This window comes from Mustela lutreola, chromosome 1 (genome assembly GCF_030435805.1).
Source record: "Mustela lutreola isolate mMusLut2 chromosome 1, mMusLut2.pri, whole genome shotgun sequence".
Taxonomy (NCBI): domain Eukaryota; kingdom Metazoa; phylum Chordata; class Mammalia; order Carnivora; family Mustelidae; genus Mustela; species Mustela lutreola.
Window position 1 is genome coordinate 238,105,865 of NC_081290.1, and position 24,232 is coordinate 238,130,096.

The 24,232-nt window shown below is 41.8% G+C and overlaps 1 protein-coding gene and 1 pseudogene across 1 annotated transcript in view; one reads left to right on the forward strand and one right to left on the reverse strand.

Annotated features, from left to right (window-relative positions):
• Window positions 1–952: 952 nt before the first annotated feature.
• The window catches only part of SYT9 (synaptotagmin 9), a 202,181-nt gene continuing 178,901 nt past the window's right edge, over window positions 953–24,232 (forward strand). The window contains exon 1 of the mRNA XM_059134964.1: window positions 953–1,335. Coding sequence (XP_058990947.1) covers window positions 1,191–1,335 — 145 coding nt within the window. The 5' untranslated portion in view covers window positions 953–1,190. The remainder of the gene's footprint in view (window positions 1,336–24,232) is intronic.
• On the reverse strand, window positions 8,782–9,396 carry LOC131808836 (ubiquitin-ribosomal protein eL40 fusion protein-like; annotated as a pseudogene).

The window sequence follows — 24,232 nt, forward strand, 5'->3', positions numbered from 1 at the left end:
GGAGCCTGTTTCCCTTCCTCTCTCTCTGCCTGCCTCTGCCTATTTGTGATTTCTGTCTGCCAAATAAATAAAATTAAAAAAAAAAAAAAGACTGTGGCATAGTGCCTCGAACCCTCTCCTGTCTGCCCCCCCACCCCCGCCTCCCCAGGAGTTCAGTACTTCGAAGTTATTTCTGGGCTTATTGCCTGAGATGCTGAAGAGGTGGGTGTGCGAGAGGTGCCCAGAGTTCCCTTCCAAAAAGCTCGGATTCTGTGATACTCTAACTTGGTGGTTATGAGAGACGCGTTGGCAATCCCCGGATTTCTAATCAGTTGTTTAGAAAACCAGCCAGGATCCTTGTCCCGGCGTCTTTTTCCAGAAGCCAGTATTTGACCTTAGTTCTAACGAGCAAGCCTCCACCGTCTCCAGAACACCGCCGTGGTCTAAAAGGTCCTGCCCTTGGGAAATCCTTCCTTTGTTGGCAGATCTCGGCGCCGAACCTGCATTTGGGGATCTAGCACCCTTAGGCCCATGGGTTTTGCCCAGACGGCGCTTTTTCAAGTTCGAAGCCACCACTCGGTTCTCCAGATCGGGCGGGTGTGGTCCAAATTGTACCTCTAGCGCCACGCACCCGACGCGCGCTTTGAACACAGGCGGCGAGGGACGGTGGTGGAGGGGTTGGTTTGCCTGAGAACCGAGGGGTGGGCTGGCGAGAATGCCCGGAGAGCGCCTCGCTCCCACTCTCCAAGCCTGGGCGCAGCCGCTCTGAGCGCCTGGTCCGGAGCCGAGCCCCGCGCTCCTCCAGGAGCGGGAGAGCGCCCCCCGTCCGCCGCTCGCCCGGGAGCCGGGCCCACCGGGATCCCGGCCCGCGGCGCGCGCCCCTGACCCAGCCCCGCCCCCCGGCGGCCGCGTGTGGCGGGCGGGGCGCCGGGAGAGAGGCGTGCGGGGCTGTGCGGCGCCGCCTCCCCTCTGTGCCGGGGGAGGGACGGAGCGGCCGGGCGGGAGAGAGAGAAAGCCCGACCGACCGGCTGCGGGAGAGCTGCATGCAACCGGTGGGAGGCCGGGCCAGCCGGGGAGGAGGCGCGGGCCGTTCCTCGGCGGCTCCCTGACGGCGAGCGCGGACGGCCCGGAGGCGGCGGCTCTGAGCTGGCAGGCGGAGGGTTGTCTCCCGCGCCCGCCTGCCCGGCGCGGTCCGAGGATGCGGGGGGGCGATGCCCGGGGCCAGGGACGCGCTCTGTCACCAGGCGCTGCAGCTGCTGGCCGAGCTGTGTGCCCGTGGGGCCCTGGAGCACGACAGCTGCCAGGATTTCATCTACCACCTGCGGGACCGCGCCAGACCCCGGCTCCGCGACCCAGGTGAGTGCCGCCGCCGCTGCCGGGCGCTACCGGAGGGCCCTGGGCTGGGAGTTGGGGCCGCACCGGGGCCTGGGGCAGAAGAGCGACGCGGACTGGGGCGAGGAGGGGGGTGGCCGCGGAGCTAGAGGAGGGGATCAGGGAGCGGCACGCCGTGGCCTGATGCTGGACCCCGGCGGGGACCCCGGCGGAGGCCGAATCCAGGGGGTGGGGGCTGGGGCAGGGCTGGAGGGACCACGCCCGCCACCTGCGCTCCGGTCTCCCGGGCTTGGGGGGGGGCGGCTCCCGAGCTCTGTGCTCCACTTCCCTGTTTCTGCGCTCCGGGCGAGGGGAGGCCGCGGCCGTTGCACCAGCGGTGGGAAGGGGGACGAGGCCGGAGGAAACTCTAGGAAGTTGGGAGTTGGGGACGGCCCCGGCTGCGGCTGAATCCCGCTGGGCGCTCCTCACCTTTGCTTCGGAGTGCCCATTTCCCTTCCTTGGTCTGGGGTGGGAAGGGCGGGGCGGGATCTGGCTCTGGGCCGGCAACCAGGAGCTCCGGGTCCTGGGCAGCCGGGCCTGAACCGGTTCCCAGCGGGTCGTTTGGCGTGGAGGCGGCCTGGGCCTGGGCGCCGCCGGACACACCTGGCTCGGTGGGCTGGCTGGTCGTGGCCGGGGCACCTGCAGTTATCCCTAGTGAAAGTTGCATAGCTCCTAACTTTGGAAAGTTCGTTTATTTTGGCATTTGACCAATTAAGGTTGGAAGAAGGAGTTTTAGTGGAGCCATTTGCTTTCCCTAAGGGCCCTGGGTCTCCTGCATCTCACCCACTACTGGTTACTGGAAGACACATTGCTTCCATACGTTTACTTGAGATTCTTCTTACCTGGAGAAATCATTTTCTCGAATATTCTCTCAACCTAAAAACAAACAAACAAAAAAAATACTGTGTTAAAGATGGGGTGAGAAAATGGCCTTTGCCCCTGATATTCCTGTGTATAAATATTGGAAATGAGCTATTGCATTATCCAGGACAAATTTGCCTATATATTATATATATGTTATTTAAAGTCTACTTACAGGAAGGATAAGTTAGGGAATTGTTTGATTTATAAAGAGATATACACGGAGCCTGACTTAAATAACATTTCCTTGATAGCGTATTCAAAATGGGTCTGTGGGGTGAAGAGAAATCATCTGCTAAAAGTTGATATCAGATTTTCCCTATTGGAAATCTGTTTCTCTATTGAAAAAGAAAGATTATTGTTTCCCATTGCCTGTGGTTACATTAATTAGGTTTATCAGATAATCCCTAATGTGTTACTTCAAAGTGCAGAATTAAGTCAAGAAATAAATGTTGATCCCAAATGATCTCCCTGGAGGTTCAATGCCCAGCCTTTGCGTGACTCATTGCTGGCTGTGATGTGCTGCAGAGCCACACATAGGAATCAGAGCTCCTTATTTTATCAGCTGGGAGTCCTGGATGATTCCTAAGGGGGCAAAGTTTTCTCCTGAAGCTGCAGGAACAAGAAAATTATTTAGTATGCTTCACCCAAAGCAAATGCTAGTGTTGAAATGTCCCACTTCCTTGCCTGTGACTGCTCCATAAGTTTCCATTGTTATCCCACATAAGGGAATAGTTGCTTTTTGGCTTTAAAAGAGAAGATGAATGAGGCCTCTTGCTGAGTCTCCTGTTTAACACTCTACATCTTTTTGGCTGATTTTATGCCTCTGCTTCTTTTCATGCATGGGCTGGATTCCATGTTCTTGGGCTTTGCTCAACCTTTGTAACCTGGCCACCCTTGAGGAAGAGTCACAGAAAAAAAAAAAAAAAAAAAAAAACTCCTTGCAAGAAACAAATCTGATTCCTTGGCTGAGAAAGAGCCACAGTTAAGAGAAAGCCTTTTGCTAGTCTTTGAGTTCCCGAAAGCACTGTCCTGCTTTTCTCACTGGGGCACAGTGATTTTTTGATAGCCCGTGCCCCTCTGGATCTTTAGTTTGGGTTGGAAGTAGCCTGTTCATGAGGCAGGAGTGGGGAGCACTGTGAGTGCAGGGTGAGAGGGGCTGAGGCCAAAATGCACAGCCAAAGTGCATCCTCTCTCCAGGGCACTTTAGCTCAGGCCAGAATCTCTCCTCACCTCCCTCCTTCCTCTTGTCTGCAGTAATTCCTACATTACATGCCTTTATCTCCATCCCTCTGATGCTGTTTGATTGTCCAAACCAAGAGTGGCTTTCATTTTGAGCCCTAAAAGCTGAGTGGCTGGAGTAGCTGCATTGCACAACGATATGCATGGTGCCATGCCGTTGGCTCATGTGAACCAGAATAAGCCCACGCCACAGCCCTGGGACATGGGTCCCTGGCACACATAGTCCTCTCTGGAAGCGGATGACTTCCTTTTCTGCAGAGGAACTCACCTGAAGGCCATGTACCAGTGCTGTCTGTCCATTGTCCGTCCATGTCTAACTCCGTGGTAGTTCAGTTTCTCAAGCTCAACTGCAGAACTTTGGCATTAAAAGAAGAAAATGGACATAATTCCCTGTGGGCAGCAGAAGGACACTGCATCTAGGATGTTTGTTCATTTTTTCAGAGGTGGACTACCCTGGGGGAACAGACCAGTGGGCTTTCTGGAAGGGTTATCCTCTGCCCAGGGTGTTACGGTGCTCCGAGGTGGGAATACAGCCCCTAGTCTTCCCTTAAAAGAGGATTTGATGAAGGGGCAATTTTTAAAAGTGAAGCTGAGTCACAGTTGGAACTGGAATGCCTCACCCAGCCTTTCATCTGTACCAACTATGGAAAGTCAAGTGCTGATCTTTAAGCTGAGTGTGGGCACTTTTTCTTTTTCCATAGGGAGCAGTTAGAATCCAACATAGTGTTTTTATGTTTTTTTCATGTATTGGCAATGTGGGGCATACACATGCTAATCCCAGAGTATAGCCTTCATGACGGAAGAGCAAGGACAGAGGTCCTGAGATGGGGTTGTCCTGGATGTGATTTAAGGAACAGTGAGTTTAAGGGTGACTTGGGAGAGAAAAAGATTGAGAATGACTAGAAATGTGATTGAGGGCTGGAGCGGAGAGATCACGCTAAGCCTTGTCAACCTGTAGAAGGACTTCGGGTTTTAGTCCCAAGGAGAAGGAAGGGGTGGAGAAGTGGCAGCACTCTGGCTGCTTGCTGAGAAAATGCTATTGAAGATCAAGGACAAAGACAGAAAAACTCGTCAGGAGGCTGTTATAGTGATCCAGACAGAGAGGAAAGTGGCTTGGCCAGCGCTATCTTAATGGAAGTGGTGAGAAGTAATTGGGTTGTGCACACATTTGAAGGTAATAGTGCAAGCGAGGATTTGTTGATGGAATGGATGTGAGGGGTGAGAGAAGTAGAGATAAAGAAGACTCCAGCACTCTTTGATCCAAGTAACTCCATTTACTGCAGAAGGGAAGACTTCAGGAAGAGCAGAGTTGGGAGTGGGGAAAGAGATGAGGTTTCTATTTTAATTTAAAAAAAAAATGCTTTTGTACATATTAAGTGTGTGATGTCTCTTAGTTAGTTCAACAGTCACCTGAAACATGAATGTTCTTTCAATCAGCAACTGGTCTGTGCTCACATTTTGTAACTGGAGACTTCACACTCCCTCCTCAAGAGGGCCAAATGATTGTAGGACAGCATTTATTGTTAGAAGATTTTTCCTGGTATGGAATGAAGAGCTCTGTTTAACTTCCACTCGTGGACCTTGGTTGCACTCTTTTGCAGTTAAAAACAATGTTGTTTTTTTTTTTTTTTCCCCCTTTGGCTATAAGGAGATAAAGATTTTAACTTTTCTTAACTTCCCATTTCCACATCTGGAAAAGGAGGAAGAATTGGATCATGTGACCTCTAGGTTTTCACCACATTTTATTATTTTCCTTGGTAAGGCTTTTCTTCTGTAGGATGCCAGCCACATTGTGCCAAGTGTTTTATGTAGGTCATTTCATTTAATCCTCATGATGTCTTCCCAAGACCTCGCTGCTCCCAATGTTCGTCTGCAGGCCAGCAGTATCAGCAGCATCTGGGAGCTTATTAGAAATGCAGACTCCCAGGCCTCACCCAGACCTACTGCATATGAACCTATGTATTCACAGGATCTCCAGGTGATTTGTAGGGATGTTCAAGTTGGAGAAATGTGGCTGAGAGAGATTTGTATGTATGGGTGAAAACTGAAGCTCAGAGCAAAACTAGCAGCAAGGCCGTGGGTTCCACAGGTTTGAGTTTAAGTCAAAGTAGCTTCTTAGGGAAACCCACCACATGTACTAAGAATCTGAGAGTTACTGTCAATGAAAATTTCCTAGGTATTTTTTCATAAGAGCCCCCTTTAGACCCACTTTGTCTATTCTGTTCTTCTATAAAGGATTTAATCTTTAACTGAAGGTTAAATTCTATGTAGTTATGAAGACTCAGCTTAGTTTATAGGTTATGCATTTTTTTGTTCAGGATACTGGGTTTATATTGGCTTTGTATTTCTAGAGATTTTTCTTCATTTTTCTGGTCTGGGTGTGAAGCAGAGCCTTATGGCTCATCATTAATGACTCCTCTTTTCAAATGGACTTTAACCCTTTTAGGAACGCTTTTTCTAGACAAATGGTTTTCAACCTGGGCTGCACATTAAAAACATTTAGGGAGCTCTGTCAAGCAAAAGTAAAACGAATGAAAAGCTACCAATGACTGAGTTTTATTCTAGACAAATTTAATCTGAATTTCTGGGGGTAGGGCCTGGTATCTATATGTTTTTTAAGTTCCTCTGTTGATTCTAAAGTGTAGCCAAGTAGAGGACAGCTGTCAAGACCATCTAGCAAAGGATGAAACCACCTAGTCTTCTCAGCTCATCTCATATCTCTTTCCTGAAAACTTGGGGAAGATGGCCTCGAAAGTCAGGGGCCTTGTAACAGTTATTAACACACACCGACCTATTCTTAACTTTCTTTTGATAATATTACTCCAAATTTTTATTTTGAATGTTCTATAAAAATATAATGAGAATCCATTATGTTCACCTGACTCGGGGGGAAAAAAAAGAACTGAGAAAATTGTGTCCAGATAGTATTTCATTAAAAGACCAGAATGTGGAACTTTCACGAATGTCACCTAGTATTGAATTAGAATGAAATCATTTATTAGAAGATGTACATATAAAATAATAATTAAATATAGTTTCTAAGGAAAAATCTTCAAAAATAATCCTCAAGACTAAATACTAGTCTTATTAAAACTTTCAAAGATAGTCAAAAGAGAGTTAACCTTAAAACACTAGGTTTTTTATGAATAGACATTGGGATGATTATGCACAATGGGATTAATTTTTAAAAATTAATGTTAATTGCAATCAGGAAATAATCTTCTAAGGAACGAGTGGCATATTGGATGCACAATATGTGAAGATAATTTGCATTTACTTCAGTGACATTTTAGGGCTTCTTCATAAATATTTTATTTAAACAAGTGTGTTTTCATCTCTGTGGGACTCTTCTGCATGGACCAGTGAGTGGTTTAGTCATGAGGTAATTATCAAGAGGGAAAAACAAAAGCAAACTGTGGTAAAAGCATTGCAGGCAGCCCTGTGGCCAGCTGCCTCTTTCAGAATAAACAATCAAAAGCACAAACTTTTTGATGTGGGCTAACCTCTTAAGGAAATATTAAGCCAGTACCTAAGGGAAATCACTTAAAATTTCCTATCATTGCTAGAGCGTAGCCATTGCTTTCGCTGTGAAACGTATTGGCACTTTTGTGTTTGTGTGTGTGTACGTGTGCTCTCCTATATGATTGGCCTGCAAAAATTCAGATTCCTTTCTTGACTGAGTTACTTGAAGGGACTAACAAGTTCACCTGCTGAATATATAGAGAAAGAGGAGGAGCTTAGCAAGAAGCATAAGTGGGAGTTGCACTCTCACTTTTAGAAGGAAAAGTATGGAGTATGTGTTTCTACTTCCTAAATGAAATCACAAATTAAGCCATACTGTGCATCGTGACTTTTTCTTCTAAGTGTTTTATTGGGTTCTAGAAACGGCTTTAAACCAAAGCAGACCATTAATGACTAGGTTTTGCAGATCTTGAAATATTCACATGTCCTTGTGCATGTACTTTATCACACAAAAACTTTTATATCAACATTGATGGAACTACACCTGAAGGGAAAAAACGAAAACTCACCCAGGAAATCCAGATGACAAAGTAGAATAAAACAAGAGCTTTAGAGTCAGAATCTGATCCTGCTCTTGCTAGTGTTATGACTTTGAGCACAGTATTTAATTCTTCAGTTGATTCATTTATAAAATGGGAGTGGAGGCTGCTGTAGCAAGGTGCCCAGACCAAGTGCTCCAGAAACTTTGGTGGCAGTGTTGTCATCTGTCACTCTTTCCTCTTAGCCGTGGTCTCTGCACATGCATATGTTTTACCCATTTGTAATCAGACACAAAAGTTTCCATTCTACTTCTTTCATATGCTCATTATCTTGTCACTGCTCATGAGCTGTATATCCCTAGGCGATCTCCGTGTCTTAGTTTCCTCATCAGTAAAATGGATTGCCAGTATTCAGATAAAATATAAGACTGCCCTGTTCAATTTGAATTTTAGATGAGCAATATTGCATGGGATGGATGTAAACTAAATGCCTGTTATTTATCTGAAATTCAAATTGAACTGTGCACTTATATTTTTATATGCTAAATCTGGAAACCCTATTTAGTACCTATCTCATAATGCATGTGAAATACTTACCATAGGGGTGGCTGCGTGGCCCAGTCAGTTAAATGTCTGACTCTTGATCTCAGCTCAGTTCTTGATCTCAGGGTCATGAGTTCAAGCCCCACATTGGGATCAATCCTGGGTGTGGAACCTACTCAAAAAAAAAAAAAAAATTACCATAGTACCTAGCACATAGTAAATGCTCAATAAAAACTAACCATTATTACTATTATTGTATTTTTTCCATGATGAACAGTCATTGTGAAATTTTTAGGATAACTGTATATCTATATTTCTGAAGAGTAGGCAAATCTTTTTCATTTAATCATGTTTTGGGGGGCATTTCCAGCTTCTAATTTTTTATTACCTAAAAATACTGTGATGTATCTGTGGTATCCTACTCCGTTCGGGAAAATTTCTTCCCTTCCCTTTACCTTTCTTTTTTCCTTTTCCTCCTATCCTTCCTTCCCTTCTATCCTTCCTTCCATCCCTCTCTCCCTCCCTCTTCCCTTCTCTCCCCCTTCCCTCTCCCCTCTCTGCTTCCCTCCATCCCCCCCTTCCCACCCTTCCTAACTTCTTTCCTTCCCCCACTCCCTTCCTTCCTCCCTTCCTTTCCCTCTTCCCCTTCCTCTCCCTCTTCCCCTCCCTCCCTTCCTTACTTCCTTCTCTGGTCTATGAAAAAGAAACTATATCATGGCCCCAGGGCCTTGGGGCTTTGGCAGGAGGCTGCCCTTCCAGTAAAAGAAGAACCAGTGAAGGGGCCTTATTTGACCTTCTTCTTGGGGTGCAGGGAGTTGGTGTGCCCGCACTTCTTCTTGTGTGACAGTGCAAAAGTGCAGGTGAGCCCAACACTTAAGGCAAATCATCTTGTGGCAGTTGTATTTCTGGGCCAGCTGACGGAGGGAAGGCTCAATGATGCCATCCTGCAGGCCAAGCACCAAGTGCAGGGTGGACTCTTTCTGGATACTGTAGTCTGAGAGTGTAGCCATCCTCCTGCTGTTTGCCTGCAAGAATCAGATGAGGCTGGTGAGGTGGGATGCCCTCTTTGTCTTGGATTTTGGCATTGACATCCTCAGTGGTGTCACTGGACTCAGCCCCAAGGATGATGATCTTGCCCTCGGGGTCTTCGCAAAGATCTGCATCTCAACATCTGCCACAAGACCATGGCCACCAATCTGCACCTTCACCTCCTTAAAGAGGAAGAGGTGGAAAATTTCTTAATGGGAAGTTATCAGCAATGGGTTCAAATTTCTTTCCTGTATGTTGTCAACCTTAAAAATAGATGCTTCTAGTTATTTCACCAGCAAAAGATGGGTTTATTCAGGAATAAAAGAGAATTGCCATCTGGGACGAACAAGCTTTGGCAAAACCATAGGAAGTCTGGAGAACAAAGGTACACTTTCTAAGGAGGGAAGATGTCAGTTGGGAAGGCTGTTAGAAACTCAAAGTCCACTGGAGTAAACTGGGTTCCAAGTGCCATGGCTTCTCATTGGCTGAGCCATTGAGTGGGTGGGAGGATAGGAAAGCATGTCTGCGTCAGCTGGGACAGTAAAGTAGCATCCATGTGCAGGGTCAAGTCCATCTCTTCCTATTGGGTCTGCTGTCAGTTAAGAGTGGTAGCGTGGCAGGGTGTGGGAGCACCTTTCCCACACCTCCTGACTCCATTTTAGGAAGGTTTCCCACTATTAATTTTCACAAGATTTATGCCAACTATCCCTGCTACGATTCAACAATATATCCACTAGCATTTAGGTGGTGGTAATAATGTGAACAAAAACTTGCTAATGTAACAAGCTTTAAGTGACTAACTGGTTCAATTTGCATTTTTTTTTTTTTTTTTGCTGGTGGTGGTGGGATTGAATATTTTTAATACTTTAAAACTACGTATATTTCTTATGTGAAATTTCTGTGTTTACTATCATGCAGCAGTTTATTTTTTGAGAATCTTAATGTTTTTATTGCTAATTTGCATTATTTGGAATATAAATGTTCTGTCAGATTAGCTCACAGAAAGATTAGGTCACTGTACAGTAATGAGCTCTCATTGCCTGACTACAATCAATCTTTATACTAGACTGCCTTTTAAAGTTTTAAGGGAGCGTCAACAAATAGGGATTCATTGTAATACTCTTTTTTGTGGGGGAGAAGTTAAGCTTTAATTGAGTACTGTTGAGAATTTAGAGTTTTTCACATTCTACCCATGAGGGCAAAGAAAAAATTGACACAGTGTAACATTCTTTCCAATGCAAAGTACTGCCTTTTTTACGTGAAATATGAAAAAAAATTTAATATAACTTGGATCTCTTTTTCTCTGTGTTCTCTTTCCCTCTTTCCAACTCCTTCTTCCCTCCTAGCACTTAGGAAGCCTTACGCTAGCCACACTGACCAGATCACTCTTTTCTAATTATAATTAAGTTAAATTAAGAAGACATTGGATTGCCTCATAATTGCCAGGTACTAGGTTAGGCATCAGTAATTCAAAGATCCATTAGACGTGGTTACTGCCCCTATGGAATTGAGATAAAACAGCAATTAAAATTAATAAAATGAAGACAGGAAGGGAGATATATATGGGATACAGTACAGGGAAAGAGAAGAGAAGTAGTTAGCTGGCTTGAGTGGATTTGCAGAGGATTCCTAAAGAAGTTGATTCTTGGGTGGAGCCCTTTGCCTAGAACGTGTGGGTGGAAAGGACATTCTAGGAATTTATAAAGGTCCTATGACAGAAAGGATGGATCTTTGGTAGTAATGGTAAGTGAAGTATGTGTTGGGACTGTTGAGGGATGAGTCTGTTCAAATGAACACTGGTCAGATCGTGGAAATCTTGTATGCCACTGTCAAAGTCCTGCAGAAGACATAGAAATCGTGAAAGAAGTACAGTTTACTGAGTAATGAGTTTAATGAGTCCAAAGGACCCATTCTCAGCAGAGTACTCTGGGAGATTTCAGGATGAGGGAAGTTCTGTGAGTGCACATCTCAAGTCTTTGTGGTTCCTTGAGAAACAAGAAATAAGCTTAAGTTGGTGGTGATGATGCTCTTCCTGTCCAAGGGAAGTTGCTGAGAGATGAGAATCACTGAATGGGAGATCACCTATTTTAGATCCCCAGTCATGTTACCCTGAAACTCAGGTATAATTACCTCACATAATTGCCTTTAGCAAGTTTAGTCATCTGGTTCAAACATCTGGGCTCCAGATATAATTTCAGACGACGCCAACAGTGACATCTTGCTTCCTCGTCTGTTTATTTAATAATGAAAAAGCAAAGTGTTCAGTTGCATTGCAACTACTCGGTTTGTGGATATGCACAGTCTGTTTTCTCTGATGTTATAGGGCCCAGGAGGGAGTAAGCATGGCAGGCCTGCCTTGTGCCTACCAAGCCAGGCTGTGGAGAGGGTTCTTTATTTTATGTACAGAGGCTGCCAAGTAATGGGCACAGCAGACCCATTGAAGGGTTTTTTTTTTTTTTAAAGATTTTATTTATTTATTTGACAGAGAGAAATCACAAGTAGATGGAGAGGCAGGCAGAGAGAGAGAGGGAAGCAGGCTCTCCGCTGAGCAGAGAGCCCGATGCGGGACTCGATCCCAGGACTCTGAGATCATGACCTGAGCCGAAGGCAGTGGCTTAACCCACTGAGCCACCCAGGCGCCCCCCATTGAAGGGTTTTAAGCTGAAAGTGAAGGTAAACAGATTTATCTTCTACTAATTATATCACTCTGGAGACAAAATGAAGGTTGACTGGAGAGATCACGATTGGAGATGCCATTTTCTTACTCATCAAGTGATTTGATTATTGAGCATCTCCTGTGTGCAAGGCTCTGTTCTAGGTAGGGTACATATCTACATACCTAGATACAGCATTGTACATATAGTATGGAATCAAACAAAATGAAAAGCTTGCTCTTGTGGAACTTGCATGTTGCTGAAAGGAAAATGATAATGCATAAATAAATTAACTAATTACATAGTATGTTAGATGGTAATAAATGCTAAGGAGGAAAAAAAAAAAACATGTAAAGAGCACAGGTGTGGGGACCAAAATGGCATCACTGAGAAGTTGATGAGTAGAGGTCACAAGGAGATGACAAGGGTAGGGCATGCACAAGTCAGGGGAAGAACATTCCAGGCAGGGGAACAGCTTGTTTAAAGGTCCTGAGACAGGTACATGCCAGGTTTTAGCCAGGGGCAAGAAAGAGAGACATAGTAGGTGAGGTTGGAAGGGTGATGGCAGGGTGATCATAGGGCCCTCTACGCCATTGTAATGAACATGACTTTTACTCAGAGTAAGATGGGAAATCAATGGAAAGCAGAGCAGTAATAATAGCTGCCTTAAGAATAGAAAGGATCACTCTGACCAGACTATAGAATACTAAGGGTGGAGTCAGGAAGTGATGTGACCTTATAATCATTTATATGGGAGATAATGGTGGCTCGGACCAGAGTGATGGCCTTAGAGATAGTGAATAGTGGTCAGACTCCAGGCAGCTTGAAGGTAGAGCTGACAGGATTTACCAATAGGTGGATGTAGGGTGTAAAAGAGAAAGGAATCAGAATGACTCCTGAAACTTTGGCCTGAGCAAGGGAGTAGAAGTGTAAGAGATTTAAGTTTGAGTGGAATGATTAAGGGCTTAGTTTTGGATGTGTTATGTTGGAAATGCTTATTAGTGAATCAGTTGGGACTACAGATTAGTAAACTGGATAGATGAACCGGGAGTTGAGGAAAGATGGCTGGACTGCTGATATAAATGGGAGCATTGTAGGCATTGAGATGACATTTAAAATGAGTCTGACATTTAAAATGATCTAGGAAGACAGAGGAGAGAAGAGGACCAGCACTGAATTCTGCAGCTCTCCAATACTAAGAAGATGGTGACAGGTTGAGGAACCAGCAAAAGAAAACTAATAAAGATGAACCAAAAATCCAAGAGTGTTGACCTGAAAGCCAAAATGAAAAGCCAAGAAAGTGGTGTATCAAAGAAAAGGGCATAAAAGTTGTGTCCATGCTGCCATTAGGTCAAGTAGAATGAACACTGAGTACTGAGCCATATGAGTACATAGGGGCCATCGGAAGTGATTTTGATAAGCAGCTTTAGTGAAGAGGCAGAGATAACAGCCTGCTTGGAGTGGCTATACGAGGAATTGACTGGCAAAAGTGGGGCATATAGTGAATATAGACTATTTCAAGTTTTTCTGTAGATAGCAGAGAAATGAGTAAGTAGTTGGTAAGGGAAATGAGATCAGAGGTTTTTTGTTTTTATTTTTGTTTTAAATTGTAAAAGAGAACATCACTAATGTGATGGGAATGATCTAGTGGAAAACAAAAATACATGATATAGGACAAAGGAGAACAATAATTGAAGCAGTATTCTTGAGTGGGTATTGAGATATCCTTCCTAGGTGCTCAAGAAAAAAGGGTAGCCTGTAGTTAAGCATTTAGGAACTATCAGCATCCAGATGATATTTAAAGCTAAGAGACTAGATGAACTTACCAAGACATGAATGAAGATTAAAAAAAGAAGAAGTCAAACAACTAGTTAGAGGTTAGGGAGATGAGAAGGAACCAACAAAACAGACAGAAAAAGATCAGCAAGGACAGTGGGAGAAAAATCAAGAGTATGGTGGCCTGGAAGTGCAGAAAGTATTCCTGGAAGGAGGAAGTGATCCTTCTTGTGAAATGTAGTTGAAAGGTCAAGTAAGATGAGAACCCAGGACTGATGATTACATTTAACAACATGTAGCTTCACTGGTGACCTTGAACTGAGGGATTCTGAAGGAGTTGTGGGCAAATGGAGTTAGTGATAGTCTGGCTACAGTCTCTTTAGGAAAAAATAAGAAAAATTGAAGAGAACATATACTACATTTTTGAGTTTTATTGTGAAAGAAAATGGAAGAGAAGATAAGTCAAAAGATGGTTTTTAAAGAGAGGAAAAAATAATTACATATTCATAATTATGTAATTTGTAATTGGATGCTAGAGAGAAGTTAAAAATCATGCAGAGGATGTCTCCTCAGGCAAGGGAAACAAAAGCAAAAATAACCTATTGGGATTCTAACAGAATAAAAAGCTTTTGCACCATGAAAGAAACCATCAACAAAACAAAAAAGCAGCCCACTAAATAGGAGAAGATATTTGCGATTGATATATTTGATATTGGTATTTATTGATATTTTGATGTATCCAAAAGTAGATGGAGAACTTATGAAACTCAATGCCAAAAAACAAAAACAAAACTGAAAAAGTCCACCAAAATCTGTGAAAATAGGCAGAGGACCTGAAAGATATTTTTCCAAAAAAGACATCCAGATGGCCAACAGACATGAAAAGGTATTTAACACTGCTTATTGTCAAGGCAAATGCAAATCAAAATCACAATGAGATGTCACCTTACACCTGTCAGAATGGCTAATATCAGTAAGATAAGAAATAGCAAGTGTCGGCAAAGTTGTGGCAAAAAAGGAACCCTCATGCACTATTGATGAGAACGTAAGCTGGTGCAGCCACTGTGGAAAACAGTATGGCAGTTCCTCAAAAAATTTAAGATGAATTACGTACGATCTAGTAATTCTAATACTGAGTATTTGCCCAAAGGAAAAAGAGACACTTAGTTCATAAAGATATATGCATGCCTATTTTTATTGCAGCATTATTTACAACAGCTAAGATAGGGAAGCAACCCAAGTATCCATCCATAGATGAATGGATAGAGAAGACATGGTACACTGAAATATTACTCAACCAAAAAAAAGAATGAGACCTTGATATTTGCATCAATGTGGATGGATCTAGAGGGTAAAATCCTAAGTGAAATAAGTCAGAGAAAGACGATGGCCAGGTGATTTCACTCATATGTGGAATTTAAGAAACAAATGAACTAACAAAGAAAAAAAACAGAAAAAGTCTTAAATATAGAGAACAAACTGATGGTTATCAGAGGGGGGGATGGGTAGGGGGATGGGTAAAATTGGTAAAGAGGATCAAGAGGACCCTTAATTGTGATGAGCACTGAGGAATGTATAGAATTGTTGAATCAGCATATTGACTAATATAACAGTGCATGTTAATTATACTTCAATTAAAAAAAAAAAAAGAAAAAAAATGATGTAGGGGATTGAATTTCCTGAGCAATGTACTTGAGTAGGTGGGTCTTTCAACAGTACATTCATTGTCAAGGAGTCAGGGCAGAGTATATGAGCCCTGGTGGGCAGATATGGTTTGGAGATCATAAAGAAGTTTGTCTTACGATTGCTCTTCCATTATTAGTGAAAAGGAAGCAGCAAGGTTACCAGCTGAGAGTGAGCATAGGGTGAGAGGTAAAAATAGGAGAGGTGTAAATGAAAGGCCAGAAGATGGGAGAGTGAGTGGATCAGAGAAGAGCAGTGTCATTGCCGGGCATCATTAAGGGCCCACTTGAAGGTAGTGATCTTGAATTAAAGTGACATTCACCACCACTACAGGCTTGCATGTTTTCCCCCACATGTACCTGTGTTTGTGCAGGCATGAAGAGACAGTGGTTGTGTTTAAGAAGGGTCACACTGATATAGGACAGTGAGAGAGGAGCAAAAGAATTGAGGGATTATAGAATGGAGTGATTGGGATGGTTGACTCTGAAATCTCATCTGAGTAAAGAGGGAGAAGTGGACATGTGGAAGTAGTGAAGAGTTGTTGGGATTAGAGGCTTGTAGGCCCTCTGGTGTGGGATGATTATTGGGAACGCAGTGAAGAGGAGGGTCTGCAGTGGCTGGTATAACCAGGTCCAAGGTGTGATTGTGGAGTGAGGTCCTACGGTAGCATGAAGGACAAGTTACTAAAGGAGACAGGGATAAGAACAGAAAGACTGTGGTTTGGGAAGTATTGAATTAACCACAGGTTAAGATGAATGTAGTGCTGGAGAGAGTGACTACAAGCCAGGAATGGGGGTAGGGGGAGTGGGAAAGTAGCCTGAGGAATGTAGACATCTGTGACAAAGATGGGCCGCAGTGGTGGAGTGGTACAGTGAGGCCCTATGAGGTTCAGAGCTGGGGATTTTGGAGAAATACCAGAAGTAGTAGACTATTAGTATTTGTCTAGGCAGAAATGTTGAAGGAATGTTTTAAGGTGATGGAGTTGGAGACAAGAGGGTTGATGTAAAACATATTTAAGGGGTAAAACTAATCAGTACACCAATACGAAGTAGAAGGATCCTAATTCTCCAAGTTTTGGCATAAGCACCTGGGAGGATGGTCATGTGATTTATTAGGTTTATGACAAGAAGTTGAGAATGGTTAAAAAAAAAAGTTTTGTTTTTTTTTTAAAGATTTTATTTATTTGGGTGGGGAGATTACAGAGAGAGGGAGAAGCTGACTGACTCCCTGCTGAGCAGAGAGACAGATGCGGGGCTTGATCCCAGGACCCTGAGATCATGACCTGAGCCGAAGGCAGCTGCTTAACCCCGACTGAGCCACCCAGGTGCCCCTTGAGCATGTTTTATGGGGGAAAAAAATAAGATTAATTTTAAATGCATTAAGTTTGAGGATGTACAGGAGATCTGATGCAAACATCCAGGACAGTTGACTGGTGGACCTTAGGGAGGGAGACACTAGAAATCAGGGAGGGTGAGGATTGGTTGAATGCTAAGGCTCCTTCCAACTTAAAGGGTTTGGGGAAATGATTCTCAGTTCCGGCTGTGCATCAGAATCAACTGCAGGAACTTTTGAAGACAATTGCGCAGTTCCTGACTGACTAAATCAGAATCTTTAGGGGTGATTCCTAAAGTACCCCTACACATAAGTCTGGTATGCATTTGGGGTTGCAAATGACATGCATTTATGGTCTTTATGGATTGAAATTATTTTTTACAACCCCATTGTCAAAAGTAAATGCTTCAACCATCCATATAAAACTGTTACATTAGGCAAGGAAATCCAAACATGGAAATGCTTTTACTATCTATCATTGATCCTTCTTTTTTCTATTTTTTTTTTTTTAACCACAGTGGGAGTTATCTCAGATTATATTAGTACAGCTGCTGTTGGCACAACTAATAATACATTCTGTAGAAAATCTTGCCATAGGATGTAACTGTAGCACCCTGGTACTAACTAAAATCATGGTCTTCTTTATTGCTAGACATGTAATGTGATTACCACTTATTTTTAACTTAGATAGCCATACTGTAAATAAGCTCTCTAAAAGCTTGAGCTAGGCTGTGAGCTTAGAGAAGACCATGGTGCTTGATTGCTGCAGTCTGTCCCTTGTTCTTGCCGATATGTTCCTTTCCTATCAGAAAAACCTGGGGAACAAATAAAGAGGCATAAATGAGGGGCCACATTTGAACCACTTTTAACACATTATGCTGAAAATCTCAGTTCAAACCTATTTTCAATTGTGATTTTTTTTTTCAAATAATATGAATGCCAATTGATAGCATCACTGAGCGAGCTCTAAAGGCTTCCCCGGTTATTTCAGAAGGAGACTGTTGTTTGCTCTTCTGTAATCTGTTCCACCACGACTGCTACTTGAGATTTAATGTCACTAATATACTGAATTTATAGGTCATCCTTCTTCTGGGGCTTTTAAAGTACTTTGTGTGTATTACTTTAATTTTGAGGTAGCCAAAACTCATCATGTTATGGAAGCTATTTCAGAGAGAGTCTACAAAGAGAGCTAGAAAATCCCCCAAAGTATTTCTTTTTCCTTTCCTCACGCTGTTGGGAGAAGCATCCTTTGATTCTAACTCCAAACTGCTTCCGAGGCCATTTCTGTGTGGATTACTACAGGCTTCTCTGGGGGCATTGAATCCCCATAGGTGCAGTTTGAGAGGATACACTCAGTAGGCCAATAAAGATTAAAATCACAGCTCTTTTTCATTATATTCGGGTTTTTTTTTTATCTTTTAATTTTTATATTGTCTTACACGTCAGTAACTCAATCACAGTGCTCTTCCCAGTACCTCAGTATGTGGGAAATGGAAAGTTGAATTGGATAGATTCATGAAAGGAGGGCCCCATAGCGTATGTCTTGATAGTAAAAGGTGATGTTTTAGGGCTTGCAGTGACAGCCCTAAGGACAGTCATCAGATTTGATCTGGGGAATGGATGGAAGTGGGTGTTAAATAGTGGCCTTAATGATGCAGCTTAGAACATGGGGAAATGTCAGAGGAGGATCAGAGTTGGATGTCCACTACCTGATTTTTAAATGTTCAGGAAATGGTTTCATTGAAAATCTTAAAATAGCAAGTGCAAGACATCTGTGGATTTTTTAAAAAAGATTTTATTATTTATTTTGTGTGAGAGAGAGAAAGAACAGGAGCGGGGGGTGGGGAAGGGGTAAAGGGAGAGGGAAAAAATCTTGAGGAGACTCCAGGCTTGGCATGGAACCAGATGTGGGGCTGGATCTCACAACCCTGAGGCTATGACCTCAGCCAAAATCAAGAGGCGGATGCTTAAATAATTAAGCCACCCAGGCACCCCCTGTAGATTTTATGTTATCTTTTTTTTTGCTCTTTTTCTAAGGCCTCATGCTAATCAAACTAACATTCCTGTAATAAACACACTGCAGGGGTGCCTGGGTGGCTCAGTGGGTTAAGCCTCTGCCTTCGGCCCAGGTCATGGTCTCAGGGTCCTGAGATCAAGCCCCACATTGGGCTCTCTGCTCAGCAGGGAGCCTGCTTCCCCCCATTTCTCTGCCTGCCTCTCTGGCTATTTGTGATCTCTCTCTCTCAAATAAATAAAATCTTAAAATAAATAAATAAACACACTGCATATGACCTAAAATTCATCAAATAAGACTTATTTTAGCTTGGTAATAACTTCATAAACAATGGTGAATAGCTTCATAAACAATTCTGATATATCAGTCATTAATTTTTAATGAATGAAGTAATATTCAAATGCATGAAGTATGTCCAAATTTCAGAAGTTAGAAAGGTCAGAATTATAGAGGGAGACTATCATACTTCTCCAATAATAACACATCAATAGATAAAAGAAGTGGATAGAAATAATGCCACTGAAAGTTTGATTTATGTGAAATACCAATGGAATTTTCTAGTTACCAAGAGAGAAAAAAAATGTTCATGGGACATTTTTTTTAAAAAAAAGTGTCAGTAACATAATAAAAGGTATTATTATTTTTAATTCCAAAGAATTAAATTTTATGGGACACATTTATAGACCATAATATAATAAAACTATCAATAAGTGTGTAACAAGTCACAATACCTCCGGAACCCTAAACAGCTGAACAATGAACTCTTCCAGAGATCTCTTTAATTAAGAAATAAGATATGGAAACTAAAATTATAGACATTGAAAATACTATGGAAATGAAAGCACATATGTTAAAACTGTGGAGTGCAGCCAAAGCTGTATTTAGGTGACAATTCATAACTTTAGTTTATTGTAGTAAATAGAGTGATAGAAAATGAATATACCAAGCATTAAATTTATGAACTTGGAAATGGAAAAATAAACTAAAAACATGTAGCAACAAAGCATTATCAAAACCATAGTAAAAACCAAAAGAACATATTAATGAATTAGTAAAAAATAAAAAACACAAACAAAGGCAGTATTAATAAGTAAAACCAAGATGTGTTTTTTTAAATATACATAAGTAAATATTTGCTATTCTGACCAAGAAAAGAATGTGAAAACACAAATATAAAATAAAGGGGATGAGAAGTATTTTAATAATAGATATAGAAGAGATTAAGAGAAAATGCCATATATGCCAATTATGTGGAAGTTATAAACATCTTAGAGCAGGCATAGAAACCTTTAGAAGAAACTGAAATGTGATCAAAGAGCTATTCCCCGTTAAAAGCTATAGGTCCAGGTATTTATATAGGGTCAAGTCTATCAAAATGTCAAGTAATGCATCGTCCTCTCTTATGTTGGAACCATAATAGTCATTATAGTCATATAGCAATATTCATAATAGTCATTGTAAATTTGTTTTAAATTCTCATTATAAAAAAATACTTTACTTGGGCACAAGGATTAAATAAAGGTCACTATCACTTTCACTGTCCAGAAAGAGTCACTGTTAACTTCTTTTTATTAGAAGTGGGATTGCTAGATCTAGGCTTATACACTTTAAATATTTGATTAAAAAAAACTATCAAGTTGTCCTCTGGAAAGATTTAACAATTCACATACTTTTTTTTTTTTAAAAGATTTTATTTATTTATTTGACAGAGAGAGATCGCAAGTAGACAGAGAGGCAGGCAGAGAGAGAGAGAAGCAGGCTCCCTGCCGAGCAGAGAGCCCGATGCGGGACTCGATCCCAGGACCCTGAGATCATGACCTGAGCCGAAGGCAGCGGCTTAATCCACTGAGCCACCCAGGCGCCCCAATTCACATACTTTTAAAACTGTTTCAACCATAGAAAAGATACGGAAAGCATTCCAATTAATTTTATGAGGCTGGTATAAAATCTATCAAAGACAATATTCTCATAAAAGATGAGTTAAGCACATAAATGCCCAAGAGCTATGTTAAATAGCAGAATAAATACAGCTTTGTATTAAAAGCATGATCTACTATAGGGGTACCTAGGTGGCTTAGTCAGTTAAGCATCTGAATCTTGATTTCAGCTCAGGTCATGATCTTGGGGTCATGGTATTGAGCCCCATGTTGGACTTCATACTGGGTGTGGAGTCTGCTTGGGATTCTGCCCCTCCCCCTGCCCCCTGCCCCATGCGTGTGCTCTCTCTTTAAAAAAAAAAAAAAAAAAAAGAATGATGTAGTATAACCCAGTGGAACTTTTTACTTTGAGAATACAAGAATGGTAAAGCACTAGGAAACCAATCACCTATTTCTATACCTGCTCCACATCATTGGCATATATGACATTTTCTTGTAATATCTTCTATATATGTTATTAAATCCTTCTTCTCATTCCCTTTGTTTTATTTTAATATAACTATTAAGTAATATTACTGATATAATTATATAATTAATAAATTATTAATAGTTGTGATTATTTTTTTAAAGGATTTTATTTAGTTATTTGACAGAGAGAGATATCACAAGGTTGGAGAGGCAGGCAGAGAAAGAGAGGAGGAAGCAGGCTCCCCACTGAGCAGAGAGCCTGTTGTGGGGCTTGATCCCAGGACCCTGGGTTCATGACCTGAGCCAAAGGCAGAGGCTTTAACTCACTGAGCCACACAGGTACCCAGTGATTATTAAATTATTAATTAATAATAATACCAATGAGACATAATAGAACCTGATGCCAGATTTCATTCTAAGCTTTTCATATAATCATTCATTTAACATAGCCACCTTGGTAGGTAGGTTCTAGTGCTATCCCCACTTTACGGAAGAGGAAGAGGAAGCCAAAGCGTGGAATAAGTGGTTTGTCTCCCTCTGCACAACCAGTAAGTCATGGAGCTGGAAACTGAATGCGAAGTCCACCCTGTTAATCCTTATGCTGTGATGTACAGAATCTCATTTTGGGTCCTCAGTGCTGCTTGCTTGTTCTTACTTGTCATCAGCCCTTTTCCTTGCCCTTCTCTCCCTCCTCTGAAGCTCTACCTCTACTCTCAATTTCCACTTCTCAGAGAAAATAAAGACTAAGCAAAAACAAACAAACGCAATAGAACAGACATAGAGTGACATGGCATTATAGTATTTGGTAAACATGGCATTTCAAATCAGTGGGGGGAAGAAATGGATTATTCAGTAAGTGGTGTTGGGAAAAGCACTGTATTTCTGCTCTATTATGCAAACTTCTCATGTGTTTTAAATTTTTCAAAAAATAAAATCATTAAAATTCTAAAGAAAAGTATAAGATAACTTATAATCAGGATTCTTTACAGGTCACAGGAAAACATTAATAATAGTGGCTTAAATACAGAGGGTTCATTTTAAAAAAAAAAAGTACTTATTTATTTTAGAGCCAGAAAGAGAGCATGATCAGGGGGTTAGGCAGAGGCAGAGGGGGAGAGAGAGAATCCCAAACAGGTAGGCTCCATGCTGAGCATGGAGCCCATCTTGGGGCTTGATCCCATGACCCTGAGATCACAACCTGAGCCAAAACCAAGAATTAGATGCCCAACTGACTACTACCCACTTGCCCATACACAGCTTCTAACTGAAAATCACCTCATGGGCTAAGATGGCTGCTGGAATTCCAGCACTCACATTTACATTCCTGGGAGAGACAAAAGAGTCCACCTCCAGCCCAAGTCTGCTCTTCTTAAGTAATCTTTTTGGAAGTCCCTGTCAATCAATACTTGTGCTGTCATCTCTTGATCAGAATTTAGTCACATGGCCATACCAAACCTGGGAACGTAGTCTTTTGGTGTCAAGCCAAATGCAATTTAAGTTTCATTGTTTTGGGGAAAACGGAAAAATAGGTATTGGGTGGCACCTACCAGTTTCAGGCATTATTTTAGGTAGTTGAAGCCTTCTTTAGTGTGACCCCAAAGCCAATAACCATAAAAGACAAGCTTGACAGATTTTGGCAAACACAGTAGCAACAGTATTTTCTTTTGCAAAAAGCATTATAAACAAAATAACAACAAGCCACAAAATGAGACAGAATAATTGCAACGAATGACATGTAATTAATATTCTTAAAATGTAAGCAAATATACTAATTAGTAAAAAAACTTGATTGCCTGTTCCTTTTAGAGAGAAAGTATCAATTTTTTGGTTCTTCTTTAGATGTACATTATAGACGAGATGAAACTTAATCTTATGCCTACTCTTTTAAAAAACATGTTGACCAAGGAGAAACTTTTTTTTTTTTTTTTTTGGTTTGGCGTGTTTTTATTTTAATTCTCTGCCCCTCAAGGGATAATACTAGAGTCCTCTGTTTGATGCTACCCTCTATTAATACACATACATTGCTGGGCTATTTGATTTAGGGCAGATTCAGCTAGATTACCTGAATGCTCAATTAACTGCTATGGTGAGAATTATCTGCTTTCAGAAGGAGAAGATCAAATCAGTAGCCATTCTCAGTTTCATGCTTCATCAGGAAGTGAATTAAAGTGAAACCATTAGTGGTCATTTTTCTAAAATCTTCTAATCACTGAATTTCAAATCCTAGAAAAAACTTTGCATGTTTTTAATGATTATTACAGACTGGAATGTTTTTACTGAGTTCAGGACTGAGGGGCATTATTAATAATGGCAACAATAATTCTTCGCAGCTTTCTGTTAATATCTTCTGATTAACAAGCAAGTTGGAGCCAAATGATTTTGGCTATTTGGTATCCTTGGTAACCACTGTTAGATGATGAATTGAATCAGTTAAAATTAATTTCTTGTGAAAATCTGCTTCTAGGAGAAAGTATTGGCTTTGATATTTAGATGCACAAGAAATTCGTATGTGTATATATGTATGTGTATGTGTGTATCTCATCAGATATGGATAATGTCTGATAAAAATCTGCAAAGCCAAGTAAATTCAAAAAGTGGGGAAGATGAGGGAAGCCTGCAAGGGTTCTGCCTGTAAGGATTCTGCTTCTACCTGGAGAGGGACGATTTAAAATGAAAGAACCTGAAGCATAATAGCCACAGTGTGAGCTTTTGTTCAGCTACAGGAATAAGTAGCCTTCTTTCTCTCGTATCCATGAATGGTGTCACGACAAAGCTATTTTACTGTTAAAGATGTTTGGAAAAAGGTAGAGAACAGTTTTTCCCCCCACATAAAATAATACAATATATATTTTAGCTCCAAGCACATTTTTAATGTCAATTTAGGAAGAATTTTCCTTTGGTCCCGATGGGTACCCTAGCTGAGGCCTATAGCTGCTGCAAATCACACATTTCCAGAAAATGTACATTTGGGGGGTATTGCTAGAACATGGACATGTGGTGCCGGACCATGTAGCATGGGCAGAATTGCTAGTTATTGTGATAACAGCACTACAACCACCCCATATTTGGAGCCTATAGCATGGGGAGGGGCTAGCACAACCACATTGTAGAGATGGGACCTAGGCCCCTGCAGGCCACACATTTCCCTAAAGGAGGCTGAGGAGGAATGGATGGTCCTGAGATCCATTCCATATCAGATTTTGGCAAGTGCTGACTTCAGTATGGTCTGCTTGCCCTCGGAGGAGCTATGTGAGAAAGGAAGAAAAGCAGGAACTGAACTATCACAAGGTAAATCGCAGTTTCGTTTAAAAAATTTGCTGCTGGGGCCCCTGGGTGGCTCAGTGGGTTAAAGCCTCTGCCTTCGGCTCAGGTCATGATCCCAGGGTCCTGGAATCAAGCCGC